Here is a 22,032-nt window from a genome sequence, read left to right on the forward strand (position 1 = left end):
CAGACAATACCAAAACAGTGTTTCTCACTTCTCCACCTGGGAGTAAAATCACCAATCATTGAAACCAGTATCAAACCAGAGTCAAACAATTCAAATTGGCACCAAAACAGGTTCAAAACAGATACCATCCATTTCAAACAAATTCCAAATAGGATCACCAAACAAGATCAAACAGAACTCAAACTTAAAAAGCAATCTCGACATCAGTCGAGCTCGAAAAGTCGACTGACTTTCCATCCTGAAACCTGCATCAAAAATTAGGGTTAGGTTTTTTTACATAAGGTCGTAGAGAACCACAGCATGGTCCACCAGCTCTTGGACAGACACTGTTCGTCTGGCGGCGATGGTAGTTCCAAGACATAGCAATCGCATCTAATCTCCAAGGTTATCAATTCAAGAAGAGACATCTACTGAGAGATGTCGAGAAATTTCAAGATATAATCTACTAGGGTTTCCATGGCAAGCATTTCAGGATACCCCACTCAACCAGAAGTTGCACTCCGAAGGAAGATGTCAGAAACCATATAACTTCGGGAAAAATTTTTCTTGAAAGCTTGCCAAGACCTCGGAAGTGTGCGGCTTGGTATAGACATCAACATCTACATGGCACTGCTTCTGAGAAAAACAGTGACTCGAAACAAATCTGGATCCTTCTCTTGTAGGTGATCTTTATGGCTTATGCCTTGTAAGGCATGAGCGGTGAAGACGGGAGCACGCCCAATGTGCGATGAAGTAAGGGTGGGAGTGGCTAATAGGTCCAGGGGCTGGAGGGCGAAGATACCTCGAATAAACTCCAATAGCTCTGTCTGCTCTTTTGTAGGACCGGTATGCTTTCAGAAAAGCACACGCATGATGCTCTGATACCACTGTCACAAGACGGGCACCACGTGCCAATAGAAAAGAACAGACTACACAGACTTTTAGCACTTCAATAACAATTCAATTAAAAGAGAGAGACGACACACGACACGGAGTGGCGGAATTCCACCCCAGAGAGTATTGGCCCCAAACCTTGGCGCCCCTTTCGGTACTTCTTTATATTACATCAACTCAGTACAAGCCGGTACTCCAAACTCCGCACCTTCTCCAAGAAGCATGCCAGCGAATGAGCCCTAACCTCATATTTAAAAGCCCTAGCCCCCAAAGCAGTTTACAATAAAAAGCCTTCAAACTTAAAAAGCATTTGATCCAAAAGCAAAGCCAAAAAGCTGCCAGCATAAATCACGAAAATCCGTACAGCCTGCCACGTTATCCAACGCAAAACGCGGAAATCCGTACAGTCTGCCACGTCATCATGTCAGTGCAATTTTCAAAAAGCTGCCACGTCATCAGTTTGTGTGTGTGTGTAGGTCCAGCTTTACTTTAATCCTTTGTCACTTGGGGCCCCATCGAACAGAGTCCCCATAAGTTGGTAGGACTTCTGCTTCTGTTACTTGTTCTTCTTAGGGTTTTAGGCCCCTCGGCCCACATCTGCAAGTTGGTTCCATTCTTTAGGCTTTGACACGTCAGCAATTTGTTACACTAACATGAATTTAGAAGTGGTACTAGCTAGAACTATGTGGGGTATGTGTGATCATTGATACAATGGGTGCCCAGTAAGAGAGAGAGAGAGAGAGAGAGAGAGAGAGAGAGAGAGAGAGAAATGAAATGAAATGTTATATTAACGTCTTCAAAAGGCCAAAATGACCTATGAGACCAAAATGTTACAATTGCTAAATCTGATACCATGTCTGAGTACGAAAATTACAAAGTTACAAAGAACTAACACTAAGACACTAAGGAGAAAGGAAATGGGGGAAGGGGGGGGGGGGGGGGGTTGCGTGTTCAAATGATATCTCTCATCGGTAGCTGTCGGATCTCATCGACCTTCTCCATGGTCAGTACTTTGGTTGGGCGTCTTGCATGTCGAGCTAGAGTGATCTGTATCTTCTGTTGCAACCTTCGTCGGTAGTGGGAGACCCCCTCGCGGTCGTGGACGTCTGGATCTGCCAAGCTCCGTGACTCGATCAAGCAATGTACCTCTAGTATGAGTAGGCTCTGAGATCTGCTGTAATGACTGCTCTGTTGACTCTCCTCTGGCTGGTGTAAAGAAATCTGTGATTCGTCTCTGAGACTGTCTTTCCTCTGATATCCTCAGCAAGCTCTCCCTAAGTCTGCGCACCTCTAGCAGGAACAATCCGAGACACCTATGATCCTTGTATCCCATGACTCTAGAAAAAGGTCCGAAGCCTTCTCTGAACAAGCAGTGGAAGCGGCCGCGTATCTCATAGTATGCTGGGCAGTGACATGTGTAGTGCAGCTCTGTCTCTGGCTCTAAGTTACATAGGTGACACACCCTAGCTCCTGCCAGCACCCCTCAAAATCGGCCAGTCTCGATTTGGAGCTGATGTGAAGATGTGCGTATCTGTCCAATAGCGCATCTTATCCCATGGGATAAGTGTGTGTCCATGTATGCAGGCCTAGTCACAAAGCCATCCTCCGTGAGTTGCAGAAGATGCTCTCTGTAGAAGGCCATCTTCGTGTCCAACTCCTATGTCGGCTGTATCCATGTGCTCCTGGTAATTAGCTGAATCAGATCATGATGTATGAGTCTGGTGATCTTTGACCGTGTGGGAGACACGGAGGGTGCATCCAGGGAGTATTGAAGCGGAGGTAATCTATCCATGTTGAGACCATGCAACCGAAACCATGTCATCTGTCCATACCAACATGTTGTATCGCCTTGTAGAGCTAGTTGTCGAGATGACTCGAGGGTAAGCCGAGCGTATCTGTCCCTGGGGAGATCCCATAGACCGTGCATAAAGGAAACTGATTTCGTCAATGCCTTCACCACGGGACAAGAGTGCTTGGGTGGAGAGAGCAACAAAAAGTATAACACCTAGTTAGATAGCATGAACAATACTTCAAAAGAGAGAGAAATTAAGCAATTGACAACAGTTCAAGACCGGATTTGCATGGAGCCGGTCCCCCCCTCCAAAAGGCTTTGCATTATGGTTTCTCCCATCAAGAGAGACATTTTACAATACAATTCTTTGTGTTCCTTCAATACTAGCTAGTGCAATGAAGATGTAAACTTCAAGCACTAAGCAAAACACTTATCAAACACAACATCAATTCCCTCACGGTCTCAGACCCAAGACCTCGCACACCTTCGAAGATGGTGAGAGCTAGCGGGGTATGAGAGTAGATTGAGAGGAAGGAATAGTAGTCTTTCGAGAAAGATGTTTATCTCCTCACATAGTCACTCATATTAGCATAGCTTAGCTTAGTAATTAGCATGCTAAAGGAGATGAGCATGCATTGAAGCTTGGCTCTTGGTTGGATTTGCATCACAAAGCCAAGAGTTGTTGGTGTAGGCCTCCCTTCTCACAAGCTTGGAGTAGGTGATAAGCTTTCCATTAAAGCTTGAGAAGAGAGAGAGAGAGAGAGTCTTCTTACTCTACACATGAGCTTGTGTGTGTGTGTATGTGTGGATAATTGCCTTGGAAAAATCAGCCCCCTCTCTCTCTTGGTCGACCCCTCTTGCTATTTGCTCTTGCTAGCACCTCATTCGACCTCCCCAGGCTTAGCCAATAGGATTTCAGGAGCATAAGTGATAGCCTTCTGACATGTCCCCCTTTCCCCTTTTGTGAGAGCTTTAGGTAATTAATAAATGCAACTAAACTCTCATTGGACCCCTTGTCTCCTGGCCAATAGGAATCAGGCAAGCCATTGGGCTGCTGAATGCTCATTGGACCCTTTGGCAGACTGTCCGATAGTCTTCTAGAGACTTAATTCTTATTGGTTCTTTTATTAAGTGTTTTTAAATTAATTAAACTAGATTTACTCTAGCCTAATTCTCATTGGTCCATCTCCAAGGCCATCCAATAGAATTTAAGTACACCTTGTGGGCATCTCGCCTAGGGAGCTGACATGTGTCCCTCTTTCCCCTTGTGTACAAAGGAAGCTTGTGAGTGTGTGTGTGTGTGTGTGTCTCTCTCTCATCCCCTACTTCTTGGGCTCGCCCCCTCCTATGTAGGAGTTTGTGAAGACTTTTTGGGGCACACACAAAGCATCCAATTTCCTAAGCCTTTGACCATCGGACACAACCTTTGAATTTTGGAACCTTAGCATTTTGAAAGTCTTAATGGGCTTAACCCTAAGGTCTTTGGAGCCCATTGTTGCACATAGCTCTTTTGCAAATGGCCCCCCCTTTGGATCCCTATTTTCCCTCCTTTGGATCCCTATTGTGGCCGGTCTGCCAACTTAACCAATATTCTAGCTTTTTTTTCTTGGCACTTCCCCATATTAAATGATTAGTTTAACACGAGGGTAGCGCGCGAGCAGAGGGCGGGGGTGCAAGGGGCAGCACGCGAGCAGGGGGCGGGTGCAGGGGCAGCGGGGGTGCAAGGGGCAGCGAGCGAGCTGGGGGGCAGGTGCGGGGGAGCAGAGGGCGGGGGTGCAGGGGCAGAGAGAGAGAGAGAGAGAGAGAGAGAGAGAGAGAGAGAGAGATGGAATGAAATGAAATGTTATATTAACGTCTTCAAAAGGCCAAAATGACCTATGAGACCAAAGCGTTACAATGTGGTGAGAGAGAGAGAGAGAGAGAGAGAGAGAGAGAGAGAGAGAGAGAGAGACCTGAAACCCTGGTAACAGAGGTATGACAACAATAACTCGAAAACACCTTCTGTCGTTGTGAGCTTGCATGATGCGATCGTATAATGCTTGAAGCACGCGATTACAAATCACATCATCATCATCAAAGCCTGATATAAAAAATTGGTTCTGAAAGGACAAAAAAAAAATCTTAAATATCAAAACCTTGAGCAAAAGAAAAATTACATCAACCGACTTGAAAGATGCATTAGGGCTAGTATTGTAGCCTTTTGCATAAACACGAGACAGCTAATCAAAAAGGATGCTACCTTGAACCACATCTTCATAACAGATTGGAAACAGTAACATTGACCAACCAGGACAAATTTTGTTTCTAAGATCATTGGAAAAGGAGCAAAAAGACAGTCTTGAGTAAAGTTACAAGCTTTGATAAAAACAGGTCAACTAGCAGACACGTTTCAACCTACTTGCATTCCTGTCAAACCTTATAACAGGAGGATGAAATAATGTGAACAATTCCTCTTCTTGATTGAGGTTATGTCAAAAATTGAAACATCTCACAGACCTGCATACCTCAATGTACACAAAATGTTCAGCTTTACTAATGAGTGAACAATAGGCCGAATGAATACTTGTCTCTTCAGACTGACTTGTACCAGCTGACCAAAATCCAACGCTCCTCAAAACCTGATTAACATGAGATGAACAAAAAGAAAGCTTATTAAGACAGACATGAGTGAACACGACACGACAGACGAGGACATTATAAAATGCTTTCTGGACAAACCTGACAGGAGCAACTAACTCGTGGGCCAACCTGGCCCACCGGTTCATCGTTAGACAGCTGCCCATCTCGTATCTGCTCATGCCACCACTCCTGATGAAACCCATTTTCAAGAGCATTCGAACCATTCACTTTCATTGAACCAGCCCCAGAGTCTTGGTCCAGGGCAAAATCATGCATCTGTACAGACGAAGTGTCACTGCTGCACTTGAAACAATGTCTCTTACTGTCACCTAGCTTGCCATCACCTGAGATAGTTTCATCAGCCTCTCTTTCACGTGAGTTTCCTTCACTTCCTTCCCCTACTTCACCCTCTCTTGGAACCAGTAGTGGTATATCCTGATAAGATGATCGAGCAGACGTGCTCTGATCATCCTGCTCGTTCTCTTTGGAAACTTCTATCAATGCTGGCACATCAATATATCCAGTAGAATGATAATGAGGAAGGACCATGTGATGGTGAGGGAGAAGCAAAGGAATCCCCGGTTCGTAAGGTGCTTTGCTACGCTGTGATAAACACTGAAGAATCTTAGTATACACAGCATCAAGGCAGAACAAAATAGAGAAGGGAAAGGAAAGCTAGAACTGAACCTTAGCATAATTCCAACGCTGCACAAAGTGTCTAGCCACATCACGACAAGCGGGCCCCCATATTGCACAATGAACATCATGCCAAGGCATTCTAGGATATAACTGACGATTCAGTTCATCTTTCATAGCATCTTCCCAAGAATTGGGCTCCAACTCCCTTCAAATACACGAAAGCAGCTTTATTCCATGTGTACATGTCAGAATATCTGGTACTCTAAAAGAAGCATTTTAAACCTTGGATTGTAATAATCCTTGCCAGGCCATGTGGTTGAAGTAGAATCGCACACTTTGTGCTCCCAATTATCATATCTTCCAAAGCAAAGGTCGAGGCCACCAAGAAAGCACACTTGATGGTCCACAATGACAATCTTCTCATGGTGAGACCTGCAAGCAAAAAAGATTATCCAATGCTCTACAATCCAATGTATCATGTAATACATCCTGAAAGACACTTGCTTACGAGTACATACCACAAGTACACGCCAGATGCAAAATGATTTGGATATCGTAACACTTTGACATTCTCATGTATGGTTAAGAGGCGACGCTTGGAATACATGCTATTTATCTTTAATGCCAAGGCAAGCTCCTTATACAGCAAAATGTAAATCTGTGAAGGCACAGAAAAAAGAAAGTGAGCAAAGAGATTTTCTTTATCACTAGGACCTTACATACATTCAAAAGTCTACACTTGTGAGCTGTAAGAAGGGTTACTCACTTGAACGGGACACAAAATCAAGCATAAAATCCATAAATATTAAAAGTCCTAAATTTCAAACTCATAGAACAGCATACTTGTCACCTGCACATCTAACCCTATGTGCATGTGGACAAGCTAACTCCTATTTTCTAGGTTCAGGACGACCTAGGAAGTGTTTTGGCACCCTTGTGAGCCTGCACAAAGGACCTGCATGTCCTGGCACTTTAGATTGGTGAAGGCTACTCTGGGTGGAAGGAAACTGCAATACATAAATGGTCACCCAGAAACAAATCCTGCTGCATGATTGCATGATGTCTTCAAGTGGTACATTTAACTCATGATTCGAAATCCTCCATTTAGTAAGAAAACATTCTGTAAGCACTATCAACGGTTGCAGACTTACAGAACAATATGCAGGTGAAGGACTAGTGCACTTACAATGGAATGGTTACCAGGGTGAGGACTACTCTATGTGGGAGGCTACGTACAGATAGTCACCCAATAAACAGACCCTGCTACATGCTTGCATGATGTTTTCAAGTGCTATAACTAACTCTTAATCTGCATAAAGCCAACGTCTATGATTTCCAATTCTTGAGATTACAAAGATACATGTGATCCCAGATGTACATGTGATTCCAGACCCTGGACACCATATATGTTAAGAAGTTTACATTCCTTGCATTCAAGCTTTCATCAAGGCCACTGGTGCAGTGCAGCAAAGAAGAATATCTAAACCCAAAATCGGTTATAATTTTAACGATTGAACTCAGAAAGTACATAGAGAAACAGCAGTCAAAAGGTCAACTTCCCAACATCTTACAACATCATTACTATCAACACTCTCAGGCCTGGCAAGATTAGCAGAGAAATTTATTGACTTGAAACATGTGATGATTGACCACACACCTTCACACCCATTTGAGCCTTCTTCTGCAGCAGCGCATCAAGTCTAGACTGTTCGTGTTCTGCAAATGGCCGCCGCAAGTATAATTCTGGGCATAACCACCAGCCAGCAATGAAAATCTGGAGTACAGCGCATGGACAGAAAACCGTTAATTTTCACATTCTCAAGGTCAGATTTACAAGAGGAGCTCAAACTTGCACACACAAACAATTAACAAACACACAAAACATACAAAACCTATAAGAGAAAGATGATAATGAAATGAGACTAATACTAATTCTTCTAAGAGAGAAATAAAACAAAATACAAACAAAACAACTACTTAAAATGAATTAGACCAAAAGAGGTAAAATAATCGAAAGTCACTTTCTTGAGTTAAGTACAAAAACTCAACAGCAAGACAAGACAATGCAAAGACTAAATCCCTGAATTTCAAACTCATCCAACAAAAAAGACAGAAGACAGAAGAGAAAATTCTTAATTTTTAAATTACACTATGAGTTACATAAATGGAACCATGCTGATTACAGTTTTACAGGAAAGAGATTTTACTGACTTCTGATTTTGCTTGCTCTATTGCTAAAGCAATAGCATTGAAGGCAGCTTCACCATCAATAAACCATTGAGCTTCACTACCGTCATCATAAGTCCCTCTGGGTGGGGCAAAGGAACCATAACGATGAGGATGGCACCAACCCTCTGGTGGTCTCAGCCCTGCATCATTGATAGCGGCTACCCAATCCCGAGCATTACCTGCTCTCTTGGACCTTATTTTGATAGTCCTATTCCCACACGCTACCTGTCCCAAAAAAAAGACTGCAGATACGTATGATTGCGGGTGAATACAAACTCAGTCAGAACGAGAACATCATCATACCGTGAAAGCAAAATACAAAGGGTTTCTCTCCCTTGACAGCTTTGCTAAACCAATACGACCATCTGACTTTCCATCGGAGGAAGAAAGCACATCAAACACAACTATGTCGAGAAGCTTCGCATCACAAGGGTCTGCAACCAAAGCTAGAAAACCTGGCTTCAGCACTGCCCATACCTGCACCAAGGTCAATTCATCCAAAACTGTCCACCCACAAAAACAAAAACAAAAAGATCTGACAAGGAACTGTCTAACACGGGACTGTATCTCCAAACATGTCAAGAAGGGTCACATTGGCCATGTGAAAGCTTTTGCCCTGCCAGCTAGGTGCTCCTCTAAGTAAACAGTAATGAACAGGCCTGTAATCTACCTAACTTTAGACGGAGCGAAAACAGAAGCACACTATAGGTTTCAACAACAGCAGTTATGTGTATCCAGCACCAGAGGTGGATAGGAAAATCAGGCTGCAGTGGCACAGTTTCTACCGGTAGTGAATGGCTAGATATTTCTTCTTCCCCTTTAAATGGTGGTCTTCTGCATTTCTCATCAGATGGCCATATGTCTACGTGGAAAACAAGAGGATTCATTGCTTCAATTTACAAAGGGTTTGCTTCCTCACAAAAACGGATTAGAAATGATAAGCCTTTGAATTCGAAGAGCTTATGCAATGACAAACCTTTTGCCAATTGTCATTGCAGCAAGGCATCCATCTACAGCATGAGCAGCTCGAGGACTCCTCAGTTGAATGAATTCTTTGAAGGTGCTTCACAGAAACATAGCCCTCTCTCAGCTTTGGCCCATATTCAGGCTTGAATGAGAGCTTTGAGACCTCAAGGAACTTGCACACCTGTCATATACTATAATATTAGCACCCACTTAGAAAGTACCATCAGGTTTAAAAGTTGCAATTAAATCTTGACATGGGATCACCTTAATGAACACAAATGTCCCAAGCGCAAAGTGCAGAATAACAAAACAACATGTCAAAGTATCCGTGTTTTTATAAAAATTAGATGTAGTTTCTTTCTGGTTGCAAACAAAGTTTGCAAACAACACAGTTTCGATCTAGTCAATCACCGACACACGACAGATGGAGCCCAAAATTCCCAGGTCCTATGGAGGTGGATAATGTATTCTCCTGGTGGTGCTAAGTATTATTTGATACTACCGGATTATTTCTCACGAAAGACATGAGTATTTTTTCATGCTAGGAAGTCTAAGGCTCTTTCTCCCCGTAAATGAGTAAACCAATCCAACTCTTAAGTCTCCACCTTGAAAACTGACAGTGGAGGTGAATTATACACACTCATTTTTCTCTTGTAAGAGAATTCAGCAACAAACTTCTCTCCCCTAAATCCCCCAACAGAATGGTGTTGCTATGTAGTGTTCGCTACATGTTCAGTGCCTCATGTTTGTAGTATTGGACGGATCGGGTATAACGTACGTAAAATTTGTTCGTTATTTTTAAAAACACCTAAAATCTACAATACTTTAATAGATTAATGAATATTCAATAGTATGACCGCTTAAACCACAAACCAAGACTACCATATGGCATAAACTATAAACTTTGAGGCATTCATACAAGCTAGAAATTGTTAGAATTGAACAACAGGTTACAAAATGAAGACTTCAATCACTTGTCGAGACCCAAATATACATGCATGATGCAACAACATTCAACAAAACACTTTTTACAAAATTCAACCTACCCGTTACCCAAGGCATCACAATCTAACTCAATACAATCACTATGATAGAATTTTGGAAGTTTAAAACTATGAGACATGAGACATAGATAATAGTCTCATCAATGATCAATATACCAAGATCCATGAAAAACAAATACATCCAATGATCCAAGAAGCTTATTTTATCAACTCTCTGTAATGGGTATTCTTATGACGCGCAAGTGAATATAACCCACAAAACAAGCATTGCCGACTAGAGGCTGAAATAATTATAATTACCTATCATAAAAGATTTATGCCCATACAATACGATAGGTACGTAGGGTACGTTGTACAATACAGATGTACCATATCGTACATTGTAGAGAGGAAGCATGGACATGGAAGGAGCTATGCACGTACTCTCTTGCATCATGCCTCTCAGCTATATTGGTTTATCTACTCAATCACTCTCTAAAGTGGTGGACAGCATCACTATAAAAGAGGTCTACAAGTCGTAAACCTACTCACTCTCATGTTCATCCTTTTGGTTGTGTTACTCGTGTTCTTGTGCCTTCAATTGATTCATTACCACATCTGGAGATTGTTGAGCCTCCTGTCACCACTAGGAACTTTCCAATTATCGATTCCTTTGCAGCCTCTCCATTCTCTCTTGGTATAAAAATTTCTCTCTCTACTCTGTTATTGCTACACCCTTTGTGCCAGTAGGATTGGTACTAGTACTCTTATATCCTCTACTAGACTACTATGTATGAGAATGTAACTGGCAAGCCACTAGAAAGGCAGTAAAATCACTTCAACAATCACCAAACTGAACCAAAACAACTAACACTTGAACTCAATACAGAGAACTCCACATTAAACTAGACACGGAGTGGCGGAGTTCCACTCCCAGAAGCATTGGCCACAAAATTTGGAGCCCTTTTCGATATTTCTATCTATATTAAATAATCCACAAGTACATGTTAGTCCCTCCCCGGATCATTAAACTAGACACGGAGTGGCGGAGTTCCACTCCCAGAAGCATTGGCCACAAAATTTGGAGCCCTTTTCGATATTTCTATCTATATTAAATAATCCACAAGTACATGTTAGTCCCTCCCCGGATCCATCCTGCACACATGACATGACACAAGCCATACTCACAAATAAACGAGTGTAGAGAGAAGACATCAGGCTCACCTCCCAGCCATAGAGCCAATACGGGCTCATCCCTGAGCCTGAGAGCCTGCAACCAACAAGCTAGCCTCTACCATAAGGGCTGGTGAGTGTTATTTAGAGAGGAGTTGCAACCATTGATATGTTACAAGCTTGGACATTCCAAGTGAGAAATCAATAGCAACACACGAACAGAAACTTCAAAATCACTGAAATTTACTAGAAAGAGAGTCAGTGGACACGGCACGGCGGAGTTCCGCTCCCAGAAGCACTGGCCCCAAAGACTTGGGCCCCTTTTGGTATTTCTTTATTATTGCTCAAAGCAAAGTACAACTCCTGAGGGTCCTTTGCTCTCAGACTCTGCCTCCAGATGCTCTGCAGAGTGAGGCCCCAAGGGTTCTTTAAAACACCACAAGGGTTGCCCAAAAGCACTTCACCCAAAAGAACTTAATCCCCGAAAGCATCTCTTGCTAAAAGCTGCCAACAGCGTGAATCATTGAAATCCGTACAGCCTGCCACATCATCATAGCCACACAAATCGCGACATTCAATACAACTACTACGTCAGCATGACCAACGCAAATCTAACAACTGCCACGTCAGCATTCACATCATATCAATCACATAAAAATTGATTCCAGATCTAAGACCATGATTCCTAACAACGTATTTAGCAATCGCATCTAGATCCATCCCGAACCTCACTAATATCAGATTAACTAATTCTTATTGTGATCATGTCTATAGATTCTCAAGACGAAAATGCTGCAGTCATTTCGTCTTTCGGTCCTGCACTCAAACAAAATCACATGAGAGAGTACACATCAATCGGGATCAAGTTCAGGAATTCCCATTTTCAATATTCATAGTCATACAGCGGAATACTATCAGCACAGCAATATCACTGAAATCCAAAGGGAAATCAATGACCCTATTCCATCCAAGTAAAATCTATGACAAAGGAGCGGACTGACTCCCCTCTTGTGTAGTCTCGTCTGCTCCACGAGATCTTTCGGAATAGACGCAGCTAAGCCAAAAGCCTCAAGGTAAAGTTCCAAAATCTAAGGAGTATCTACTAGGTCCTCCTCCTCCATCCACTTCGCATTCAATGCCGGATAGTTCTTAAATTTCACTAACAATTGCCGCATCATTTTACCTTTCACTTTTCTTTCCATAAGTGTCAGAATCTCTTTTGGAACGAGTATCTCCTCGCTCTCTTCCACTTCGGGTTGCTCATCAGGCTCCCCATCCACTCGCACCTCACCCTTAAAGGGTTTCAAACGACTCACACAAAACGCATTGTGAATCTTCCAAGTGTCTAGCAACTTGAGTCTGAAGGATACATCATTTATCTTTTCTTGAATCTGGAAAGGGTCATAATTACGCATGCTAAGCTTTGGAAAAAGCTGCTCCTTCCCCTTTCGTTTCCTTAGGCGTGCCTTCTCAAACGTAAGTTCCTTCAACTTCAAGTCGCGTCTATGTCGATCTGTTGCCTTCTTATGCCGTGCTTGAGACTTCTCTAGAGCCTCGCGAACCTTGGCAAAAGCAATGTCCAAGTCCCTCGTGTACTGACCAGCTTGAAAAATCTTGTCCTTGGTGCTTAGAAAAGGGAGGGACCTTCTTAGCATCTTCGATTACCTAAAATGACGCCTTCCCTGTCGAAAAATGAACCATGTTATTGTAGGCAAATTTCACCAAAGGCAAATGTTTTTGTCACAAGAAGAGCACCACGTGCCAATAAAAAAGAACAGACTTTTAGCACTTCCATAACAACTGAACTGAGAGAGAGAGAGAGAGAGACGACACGTGACACGGAGTGGCGGAATTCCACCCCAGAGAGTATTGGCCCCAAACCTTGGCGCCCCTTTCGGTATTTCTTTATATTGCACAACACAGTACAAGCCGGTACTCCAGACTCTGCACCTTCTCCAGGAAGCATGCCAGAGAATGAGCCATAGCCTCATATTTAAAGGCCCTAGGCCCCAAAAGCAGTTTACACTGAAAAGCCTTCAAACTCAAAAGCATCTGGTCCAAAAGCAATGCTCAAAAGCTGCCAACGTAAAATCTGAAATTCCGTACAGCTGCCACGTCAACAGTCAGCGCAAAACATGAAAATCCGTGCAACATGCCACGTCATCAACCAGCATGATTTTTAAAAATCTGCCACGTCATCAACCAGCTTCGCAATTTCTGGTGTGTGTGTGTGTGTGTGAGTCCTGCTATTTTAATTCTTTATGTCACTTGGGGCCCCATCAGACGGGGTCCCCATAAGTTGGTAGGATTTCTCTTCTGTTACTTGTTCTTTTTAGGGTTTAGGCCCCTCGGCCGGCATCTGCAAGTCGGTTCCCTTCTTCAGGGCTTTGACACGTCAGCAATTTGTGACATCTCCCCTTCTTGAAAGAGCGTAATGTCCGCGATTACAGCATATCTGCAATACAACTCTCAAGTTAGCTCAAAAAAATTCCGACAGACATTCCGAGGGACAATCAGTTTGCTCTTTTTGTTAAAAAGTTAGCTTCTCCTTTCGGCTCTTTTGATGAAGGAGTTAGCTTCTCCTTTCAGCTCTTTTGATCAAGGAGTTAGCTTCTCCTTTCAGCTCTTTTGATCAAGGAGTTAGCTTCTCCTTTCGTCCAGATCGGAACTCTTGATATTCCGGCGTAGTAAAATTAGACATCACACCCAGACCGTACTGATCTTCCATGGGTGTCTTGATGCACTAAAATTACATACCCAAGAAATCTCATCCAATTAGGAATATTCAGTAATTGGCACATCACAATGCAACACAAATGCTTACATATGTATGTTACAAGACAACAAACAACGTCGCTGAGCACTCCCCCGAGACAAACGGTCTGCGGTATGAAGCTACTCAACGACTACCTCGTCACTCCCCCCGCAAATAACCTTAAAAAGGTCCGGGCCATGAGCTCAGAGGACTGTACAACCAAACGCTCCCCAGAACGCAATCTACGTCGCTTGGAGGTTCAAGCATACAACAAAACGCTCCCCAAGCATCAACCTACGTCGTTCAGAAGTTTTCTAGCATACAATGGAACGTTCCCCAGGCATCGGTCTACGTCGTTCCGAGGTTCAAACAATACCAAAACAGTATTTCTCACTTCTCCACCCGGGAGTACGATCACCAATCAATGAAACCAGTATTAAAAACCAGAGTCAAACAGTTCAAATCAGCACCAAGACAAGTTCAAAACAGATACCATCCATTTCAAACAAATTCCAAACAAGTTCTCAAACAGATTCTCAGACAAAATTCAAATTTAAAAAGCAATGTCAACATCAACCGAGCTCTAAAAGTCGGTTGACTTTCCATCCCGAAACCTATACCAAAAATTAGGGTTAGGTTCCTTCCATGAGGTCGTAGCCGAGCACAGCATGGTCCATCAACTGTTTGACAGACTGTTTTCGTTGGCGGCGATGGTAGTCCCAAGATAGCAATCGCACTGATCTCCAAGGTCATCTGCTCGTGAAGAGACATCTACTGAGAGATGTAGAGAAATTTCAAGTTATAATCTGTTAGGGTTTCCATGGCAAGCATTTCAGGATACCCCACTCTACCAAAAGTTGCACTCCGAAGGAAGATGTCAGAACTTCGGGCAAAAATTTTCTTGAAAGCTTGCCAAGTACTTGGAGTATGCTGCTTGGTAGCTATCAACATCTGCATAGCACTGCCTCTAAAAAAAACACTACCTCGAAACAAATCTTGGATCCTTCTCTTGTAAGTGATCTTTATGGCTTATGCCCTGTAAGACATGAGCGGTGAAGACGGGAGCGCGCCTGATGCGCGATGAAGTAAGGGTCGGAATGGCTAATAAGTCCGGGTTGAAGGGCGAAGATCCCTCAAATAAAATTCCAATAACTCTGTCTGCTCTTTTGTAGGACCGGTATGCTTTCAGCAAAGCACACGCCTGATGCTCTGTGTCTGGTGACACATCCAACCCTATGTGTCCGTGGACAATCTACAGCATGACCATGGTTCAGTCAGCCAAGTCAATCTAGAATAGGAAGTGATCTGGCACTTTTGTGAGTCTGTTCGCAGACCGTGCATGTCCAAACACTTAGATTAGATGCATATCCTCCGGTTGCACACAGCATGATCATCAACATTCCCATTAGAATCCATCAGGGAAATTTTTCAGTGCATTAAACCTATTTTCCCTATTTTTGACATTTTTCATTTATTTATTAAGTGACTTTTGTTGGGAACTGAGTAGGGCAAAATGGTTAAGATAATATATAAGCAAACCAAAGCTAGCACTTTCTGGCACAAGAGGCACCAGGAGCACCTTGCTCAACAAGTAACTTCTCAGCAAGATCCCCCACATCACCAAGGCTAGAGTTTTTGCATCTACAAGGACCTAGCGTTTTCACCCACAGGAGCCTTGCGTTTTGTGCATAGCAAATCAGCCCCAGCAACAGCAAGACAGAACAAGAAGCCTAGCGTTTTGCATTTGCAGGACGTCCGGCAGCAGTAGGAGGATTTTCAGCCCTAGCGTTTTTGCATCTGCAAGACACTTCAGCGTTTTTGCAAATCTTCGCGACGGAATCCCCACAAGCATCAACGTTTTTAGTTTTCAGCGCATCGTCGTCGCATCGTCGTCATCAACATCGTCATCGACATCGTCACCGACATGGAGTCAGAATTCAACAGATAAAGATTTACAGATTTCAGCTGTAACAAACTGCTAACGTGTCAAGCCTAAAGAATGGAGCCAACTTACAGATGCCGACCGAGGGGCCTAAACCATAAGAAGAACAAGTAACAGAAGAAGAAGTCCTACCAACTTATGGGGACCCCATCCGATGGGGCTCCAAGTGACATAAAGGATTAAAATAAAGCAAGACCCGCACACACACAAAAACTGATGACGTGGCAGATTTTCGAAAATTGCACTAGCATGATGACCTGGCAGGCTGTACGGATTTCCACGTTTTGCGCTGGCTGATGATGTGGCAGGCTGTACGGATTACGCTGGCAGCTTTTGGCATTGCTTTTTGGACCAAAAGCTTTTGAGTTTTGAAGGCTTTTCACTGTAACTGCTCTTTAGGCCAAGGGCCTTCAAATATGAGGTTAGGGCTCATTCTCTAGCGTGCTTCCTGGCGAAGGTGCAGAGTCTAGAGTACCGGCTTGTACTGTGTTGATGCAATATAAAGAAATATTGAAAGGGGGTGGAATTCCGCCACTCCGTGTCATGTGTCATCTCTCTTTCAGTTCAGTTGTTATTGAAGTGCTAAAAGTTTGTTCAGTCTGTCCTTTTCTATTGGCACGTGGTGCCCGTCTTGGAACATCAGCCCTTAGCATTTCCATATTCAGCCCGTCTCGTCATCGTCGACAAGTCCAAGCATTGTAGAGATTTGTGCAATCATACGTAGACCGCTCTCACCATAGACAGTGGGGCCTTTGGAGGAGGGTTTGACAACATTTTGGTGTCGTATTCTCTTCTTTCTCTATCTCTCAGTCTCATGTACCTTCATTCACAGTGTCCATTCACTTTGTTTGTGTCCATTGCACTCTCTCACTAAAGGAAAGGAAGGCTCTCCCTTCCCTAAGTAAAAGGAACCTTGAGCACAGTTCGGAGCACTCATCTTGACCAAAGTTCAACATTCATCCCGCTGCACCTTACACTCTGATACCACTATCACAAGACGGGCACCACGTGCCAATAGAAAAGAACAGACTGAACAGACTTTTAGCACTTCCATAACAACTGAACTGAGAGAAAGAGAGAGACGACACGCGACACAGAGTGGCGGAATTCCACCCCAGAGAGTATTGGCCCCAAACCTTAGCATCCTTTTCGGTATTTCTTTATATTGCATCAACACAGTACAAGCCGGTACTCCAGACTCTGCACCTTCTCCAGGAAGCATGCCAAAGAATGAGCCCTAGCCTCATATTTAAATGCCCTAGGCCCCATAAGCAGTTTACAGTGGAAAGCCTTCAAACTCAAAAGCATCTGGGTCCAAAAGCAATGCTCAAAAGCTGCCAACGTAAAATCCGGAATTCCGTACAGCTGCCACGTCAGTAGTCAGCGCGAAATGTGGAAATCCGTACAGCATGCCACGTCATCAGCCAGCGTGATTTTCGAAAATCTACCACGTCATCAACCAACTTCGCGATTTCTGGTGTGCGTATGTGTGTGATTCCTGCTTTATTTTAATTCTTTATGTCACTTGGGGCCCCATAGGACGGGGTCCCCATAAGTTGGTAGAACTATTACTTGTTCTTCTTAGGCTTTAAGCCCCTCAGCCGGCATCTCCAAGTCCGCTCCCTTCTTCGGGCTTTGACACGTCGGCAATTTGTGACAGTTTTTCCCATTGAGTCTTCTAATCCGAGATGTAAGACTTCAATAAATTCAAAACCAATGAATTCGCTATCTCAGATTGCACATCTGTCAGCCTTGGTCATCCAAAGATGATTCGAAGCGGTTATCGCATCGGGTTTGTACTCCTAAGTCAGCCAAGAAGAAATAAGGAGACGTTTGAATGTTAACCACTTGGTAGGGGCTTCTTTTCGTAAAAGAAGAGTGGACCACCACGTTTGGGTATTTCCTTTTAAGAATGATGTTTCCCATGTCACAAACTAGTGACGTGGCAAAGCCACCCGGACACACACGCATGCTAACGCGGCTGTCCAAGTTTGTTACAGTGGTATCAGAGCACGAGTGATTCCTCTTCTACTGGATAATCCGATCCCTTATCTCGCGACTCTTATGGATTCCGAAAGAATCAGTCGACTTCTTTTGCATCCGTTGAGGAAGGAGGAGACCACGCAGAAGATTTAAACAAATTCACGGAGGAAGAGTACGGGCCACCTCGGCCTACTCAGTATGAACTTCAAGAGATGCAGCATCAACAGCAGGTTGCCGAGCGCACAAAGCAAATGATTAAATTTGCGAAAGACCCTCAGTTTGCAAAATTTTTATCTCAGCAATCCATCGTTGAAGTGTACACCCAGTGGCAAAAAGCCACCGAGCCACCAATCAAACCGGCAATCAAGAAACCTCCTTCTCCGAGGATGTTTACAGAACAAGAACTTCAAGAGGTGGTTCAGACTCAGGTCAGTCAGCTTTTGGACAGGAAGAATCAATCCAAAAAGCAATTGAAAAAGCGCAAGAAGGGGACTAACTACCCTGGTTATTTGGGCCATCAATCTTCTTTTGCATCTGCAAGAAAGCAAAAGAAGCGTGTACGCTTTGAAGGACTACCCAGTTCTTCTTCTTCCTCTTCTTCTGACAGCTCTTCTAGCTCTTTTGACTCGAGCGAGGAGTACAGAAACGGTAAAAAGCGAAGCAAAAAGCGAAGCAAAAAGCAAAGAAACTCAGATTCCGCCCAGATTCTAAGAGTTCTATGAAGGAGTCATCCTCTCACAGTTCGGACTCAGATGACCATATGTTTTATGCAAAGAAGAAGCACTTCACTATTGGAGTGAAGTAGGGATGCCCCCTATCTCCGACTCTTTTTGGGATGTATGTGGATGAGTTTTCAGACTATGTAGAGTGACAGGGAGACAGAGGGGCTCAGCTAGCAGGGACATGGATTCCGTTGTTACTATATGCTGATGATATTGTGATGATTTCTGACTCTCCAGAAGGGATGCAGCGTCATTTAGATGCTTTACACACATTTGCTCGTGACAATGGATTGTCTGTCAACCTTGAGAAAACCAAGGTTATGGTGTTCAGCACCACATCACAGTGGGTCAGGAGGTCAACACCCACATTTATGTATGGCCAAGAGACTGTGGAGTACACACCTATCTTGGGGTGGTCTTCAGTGGTCCACTGTTTGCACTGAGGAGAGCATTAGAGACTAGATTGACGAGAGCCTATGCAGCTGTCACGTGACACATCCAGCCCTATGTGTCCGTGGACAAGCTACAGCATGATCAAGGTTCAGTAGTCCAGTCAGTCTAGATTAGAAGTGATATGGCACTTTTGTGAGTCTATTCGTAGACCCTGCATGCCCAGTCACTTAGCATAGATGCATATCCTCTGGTTGCACACAGCATGATCATCAGTATTCCCATCAGAATCCATTAGAATCAGTTAGGTGATTTTTCCAGTACATTTAGCCAATTTTCCCTATTTTTGACATTTTTCACTTATTATTTTTAAGTGACTGGCAATTTTGCTAAGTTTGTATATAAGCAAACCCAAGTTAGCACTAAATGGCAAAAGAAGCAGCAGGAGCTCCCCGCTCAACAGGCATCTTCTCAGTAAGAACCATCAAGACCTTCAAGCCCTTGGCGGTTTCCCCCTCTAAGCAAAGATCCCATGCTAGCGTTTTTGCATCAGCTTTACCTAGCGTTTTCAAGAGCCAGCACCATCACCACAGAGGCCAGCCCTTAGCGTTTTTCCAAGCACCTTCAGCTAGCGTTTTTGGTTCAGCATGACCTAGCGTTTTTGGCAGTACAAAGCAGCGATTTCAGCCCATGAAGAAGTAGTATGTTCAACCCCAGAAGACCTCAGTTTTCAGCCTTGAAGATCTTCAGTTTCAGCCCTAAACCTGCAGATTTTCAGCGAACAAAGACCCACCCAAAACAGCCCCAAATCAGCGTTTTTGGATCAGTTGCAGATTTCAGCCCATAGCGTTTTTGGACAGCTGTAGAAAGATTGCAGATTTCAGCCCTTAGGTCGACTTCGTCCCCGTCGTCGCCACCGACATAGTCCCTAGACTTGCATCAGTCTCATGCATTCCATTTGTACCAGATTGTGCAATCATAAGTAGACCACTCTCGTCGACGAGAGTGGGGCCTCGGAGGAGGGTTTTACAACGTCTCTAGTGTCATATCTCTCTTCTCTCTCTATCTCTCAGTCTCATTCACTTGCACGCACAGTATCCATTCACTTTGTTTGTGATCATAGCAGTCTCTCATTAAGAACGGAAGGCTCTACCTTCCATAAGAACAAAAGGAACCTTGAGCACAATTCGGAGGACTCATCTTGAGCAAAGCGCAAACAATCATTCCGCTACACCTAACATTGGTATCAGAGCTTTGGCGGTGTTCTGTATCACTCAAGGAAAGAACCACAAGAATCACAAGAATTTTTTATTTTATTTTTTTGCTTGTTGCGGTCGCACGAACCCAAGTTCGCTTGGGCGTGTCGATTCCTAATCATGTTTTTTGAAGAGTGACAGGAATCCCAACAAAGAAGGGCTTGTCCAGCCTCCCCTTGTGTCTCTTTTCACTCATTGAGAGCGGACCGTGCACTTAGCGGCCGGCCAATCGACGTGAGGTGGGAAAAAGCAACCTTGGTGTGAGCGCAAGGCCGCCAAGGGGTGCGTCCACAGAAAGAAGTAGAACTCGGGTGAAGAGAAGATCCTTCTCAAACACGGTTTGCAAGCGAAAGAAAACCTCAAGAACCAAGACCCGCAAGAACCCAAGTTCCTCGTGAACTTAAGAACCAAGACTCCCAAGAACCAAAGTTCCTCGTGAACTTAAGAACCCAAGACCACAAGAACCCACGACTTCAGAATGGTCATCACTCGAAGCGGAATGGATACTTCCCTTGGAGGTGATGAGCATGAGAGAGGCGAAGAAGAATTTTCCCCACCAGGAGGTTTTTCCAACCCTCACCCTTCCCCATCTACGAAAAAGATTGCACTAACTCCTATGAAGGAGTTGAAGCAGTTGTTTATGGAAAGGAAGTTAGAACGCGAAGAAAGAAAAGCAGAAAGAGAAGCAGAAAGAAAGGCCTACGAAGAACAAAGGGAAGCCATAGATCGTGAATACAAAAAAGGAATGGCAGCCATACAGCGTCAGTACGACTTGGAAGAAAAAGAAAGTCAAGCCAAAATTGATCGCGAGAACAAAGCAAGACAAGCAGAGAGCATTGCAAGAACAGAGCGACCGACAAAACAAAGAGTTCTGGCGACTCTATTCTCAAGTTCAGGCACAGATGCAAGAGATTTGGGGAAAGGAGACCGTCTCAGTCTCTTCTTCTCCAAAGCATGATACACAGGATTTGCATGATTGTGTGAAGCATGATGATTTGATTGACAATGATAAGCATGATGATTTGGATGACAATGACAAGTATGATGATTTGAATGACAATGATTTGCATGATGATTTGGATGACACTGACAAGCATGATGATTTGCATGATCAAGATGTGATTTCTCACGAGCATGATGATTTGCATGATCAAGATGTGATTTCTCACAAGCATGATGAGTTGCATGAAGATGATGTGATTGTTCACAAGGATGATTTGTTAGTGGATGCTTTTTCTAGCGAAGCTAACCTCGTTGTAGATTCAATCAATCACGAAGAACCGACCTTGGCTTTCGAGTCGAGGTCCAAAGAACCCCCACATACGATTCAATCATTCGGGAAGAAGCGATCTTGGCTCTCAAGCCTAGGTCCAAAGAACCCTCACAGGAAGTATTATGTGTTCGCATGATTGATACGCACGCATTGTTCGAATGTTTCATTCGTGATCGTTTCCTGTATTTTAGTCAGCATCATTATGTGATCCCTTTTCCAAGGCATGACATATTGTATGTTGAGCACGTTTCTCTCATGGATGAGCACGAATGTATGCGGATTTCTCATGCAAAGCTGAAAAGTATATATGTAAGGAAGTCACATTCCATGTCTCTTCCTTGGCATGACAGTTTCCGAACGAGCACATGAAAGTATGAGCACCAAGCATGGGCATTTCCGTTGTGAATTGCCACAGTTGATTGCTCTAGATCATAAGA

The 22,032-nt window shown here is 43.7% G+C and overlaps 1 protein-coding gene across 1 annotated transcript in view; it reads right to left on the reverse strand.

Annotated features, from left to right (window-relative positions):
- The window catches only part of PLDP1 (phospholipase D P1), a 64,144-nt gene that overhangs the window by 36,572 nt on the left and 5,540 nt on the right, over positions 1-22,032 (reverse strand). Inside the window, exons 5-14 of the mRNA XM_086491278.1 lie at positions 9,129-9,299; positions 8,456-8,629; positions 8,135-8,377; positions 7,581-7,697; positions 6,442-6,581; positions 6,206-6,355; positions 5,972-6,128; positions 5,384-5,887; positions 5,170-5,283; positions 4,618-4,764 (exon numbers count right to left, since the gene is read on the reverse strand). Of these exons, the coding sequence (XP_086347404.1) occupies positions 4,618-4,764; positions 5,170-5,283; positions 5,384-5,887; positions 5,972-6,128; positions 6,206-6,355; positions 6,442-6,581; positions 7,581-7,697; positions 8,135-8,377; positions 8,456-8,629; positions 9,129-9,299 (1,917 nt within the window). The remainder of the gene's footprint in view (positions 1-4,617; positions 4,765-5,169; positions 5,284-5,383; positions 5,888-5,971; positions 6,129-6,205; positions 6,356-6,441; positions 6,582-7,580; positions 7,698-8,134; positions 8,378-8,455; positions 8,630-9,128; positions 9,300-22,032) is intronic.

The sequence above is a fragment of the Adiantum capillus-veneris genome, chromosome 19, assembly GCF_014529385.1.
Source record: "Adiantum capillus-veneris isolate H3 chromosome 19, ASM1452938v2, whole genome shotgun sequence".
In the NCBI taxonomy this organism is placed as follows: Eukaryota; Viridiplantae; Streptophyta; class Polypodiopsida; order Polypodiales; family Pteridaceae; genus Adiantum; species Adiantum capillus-veneris.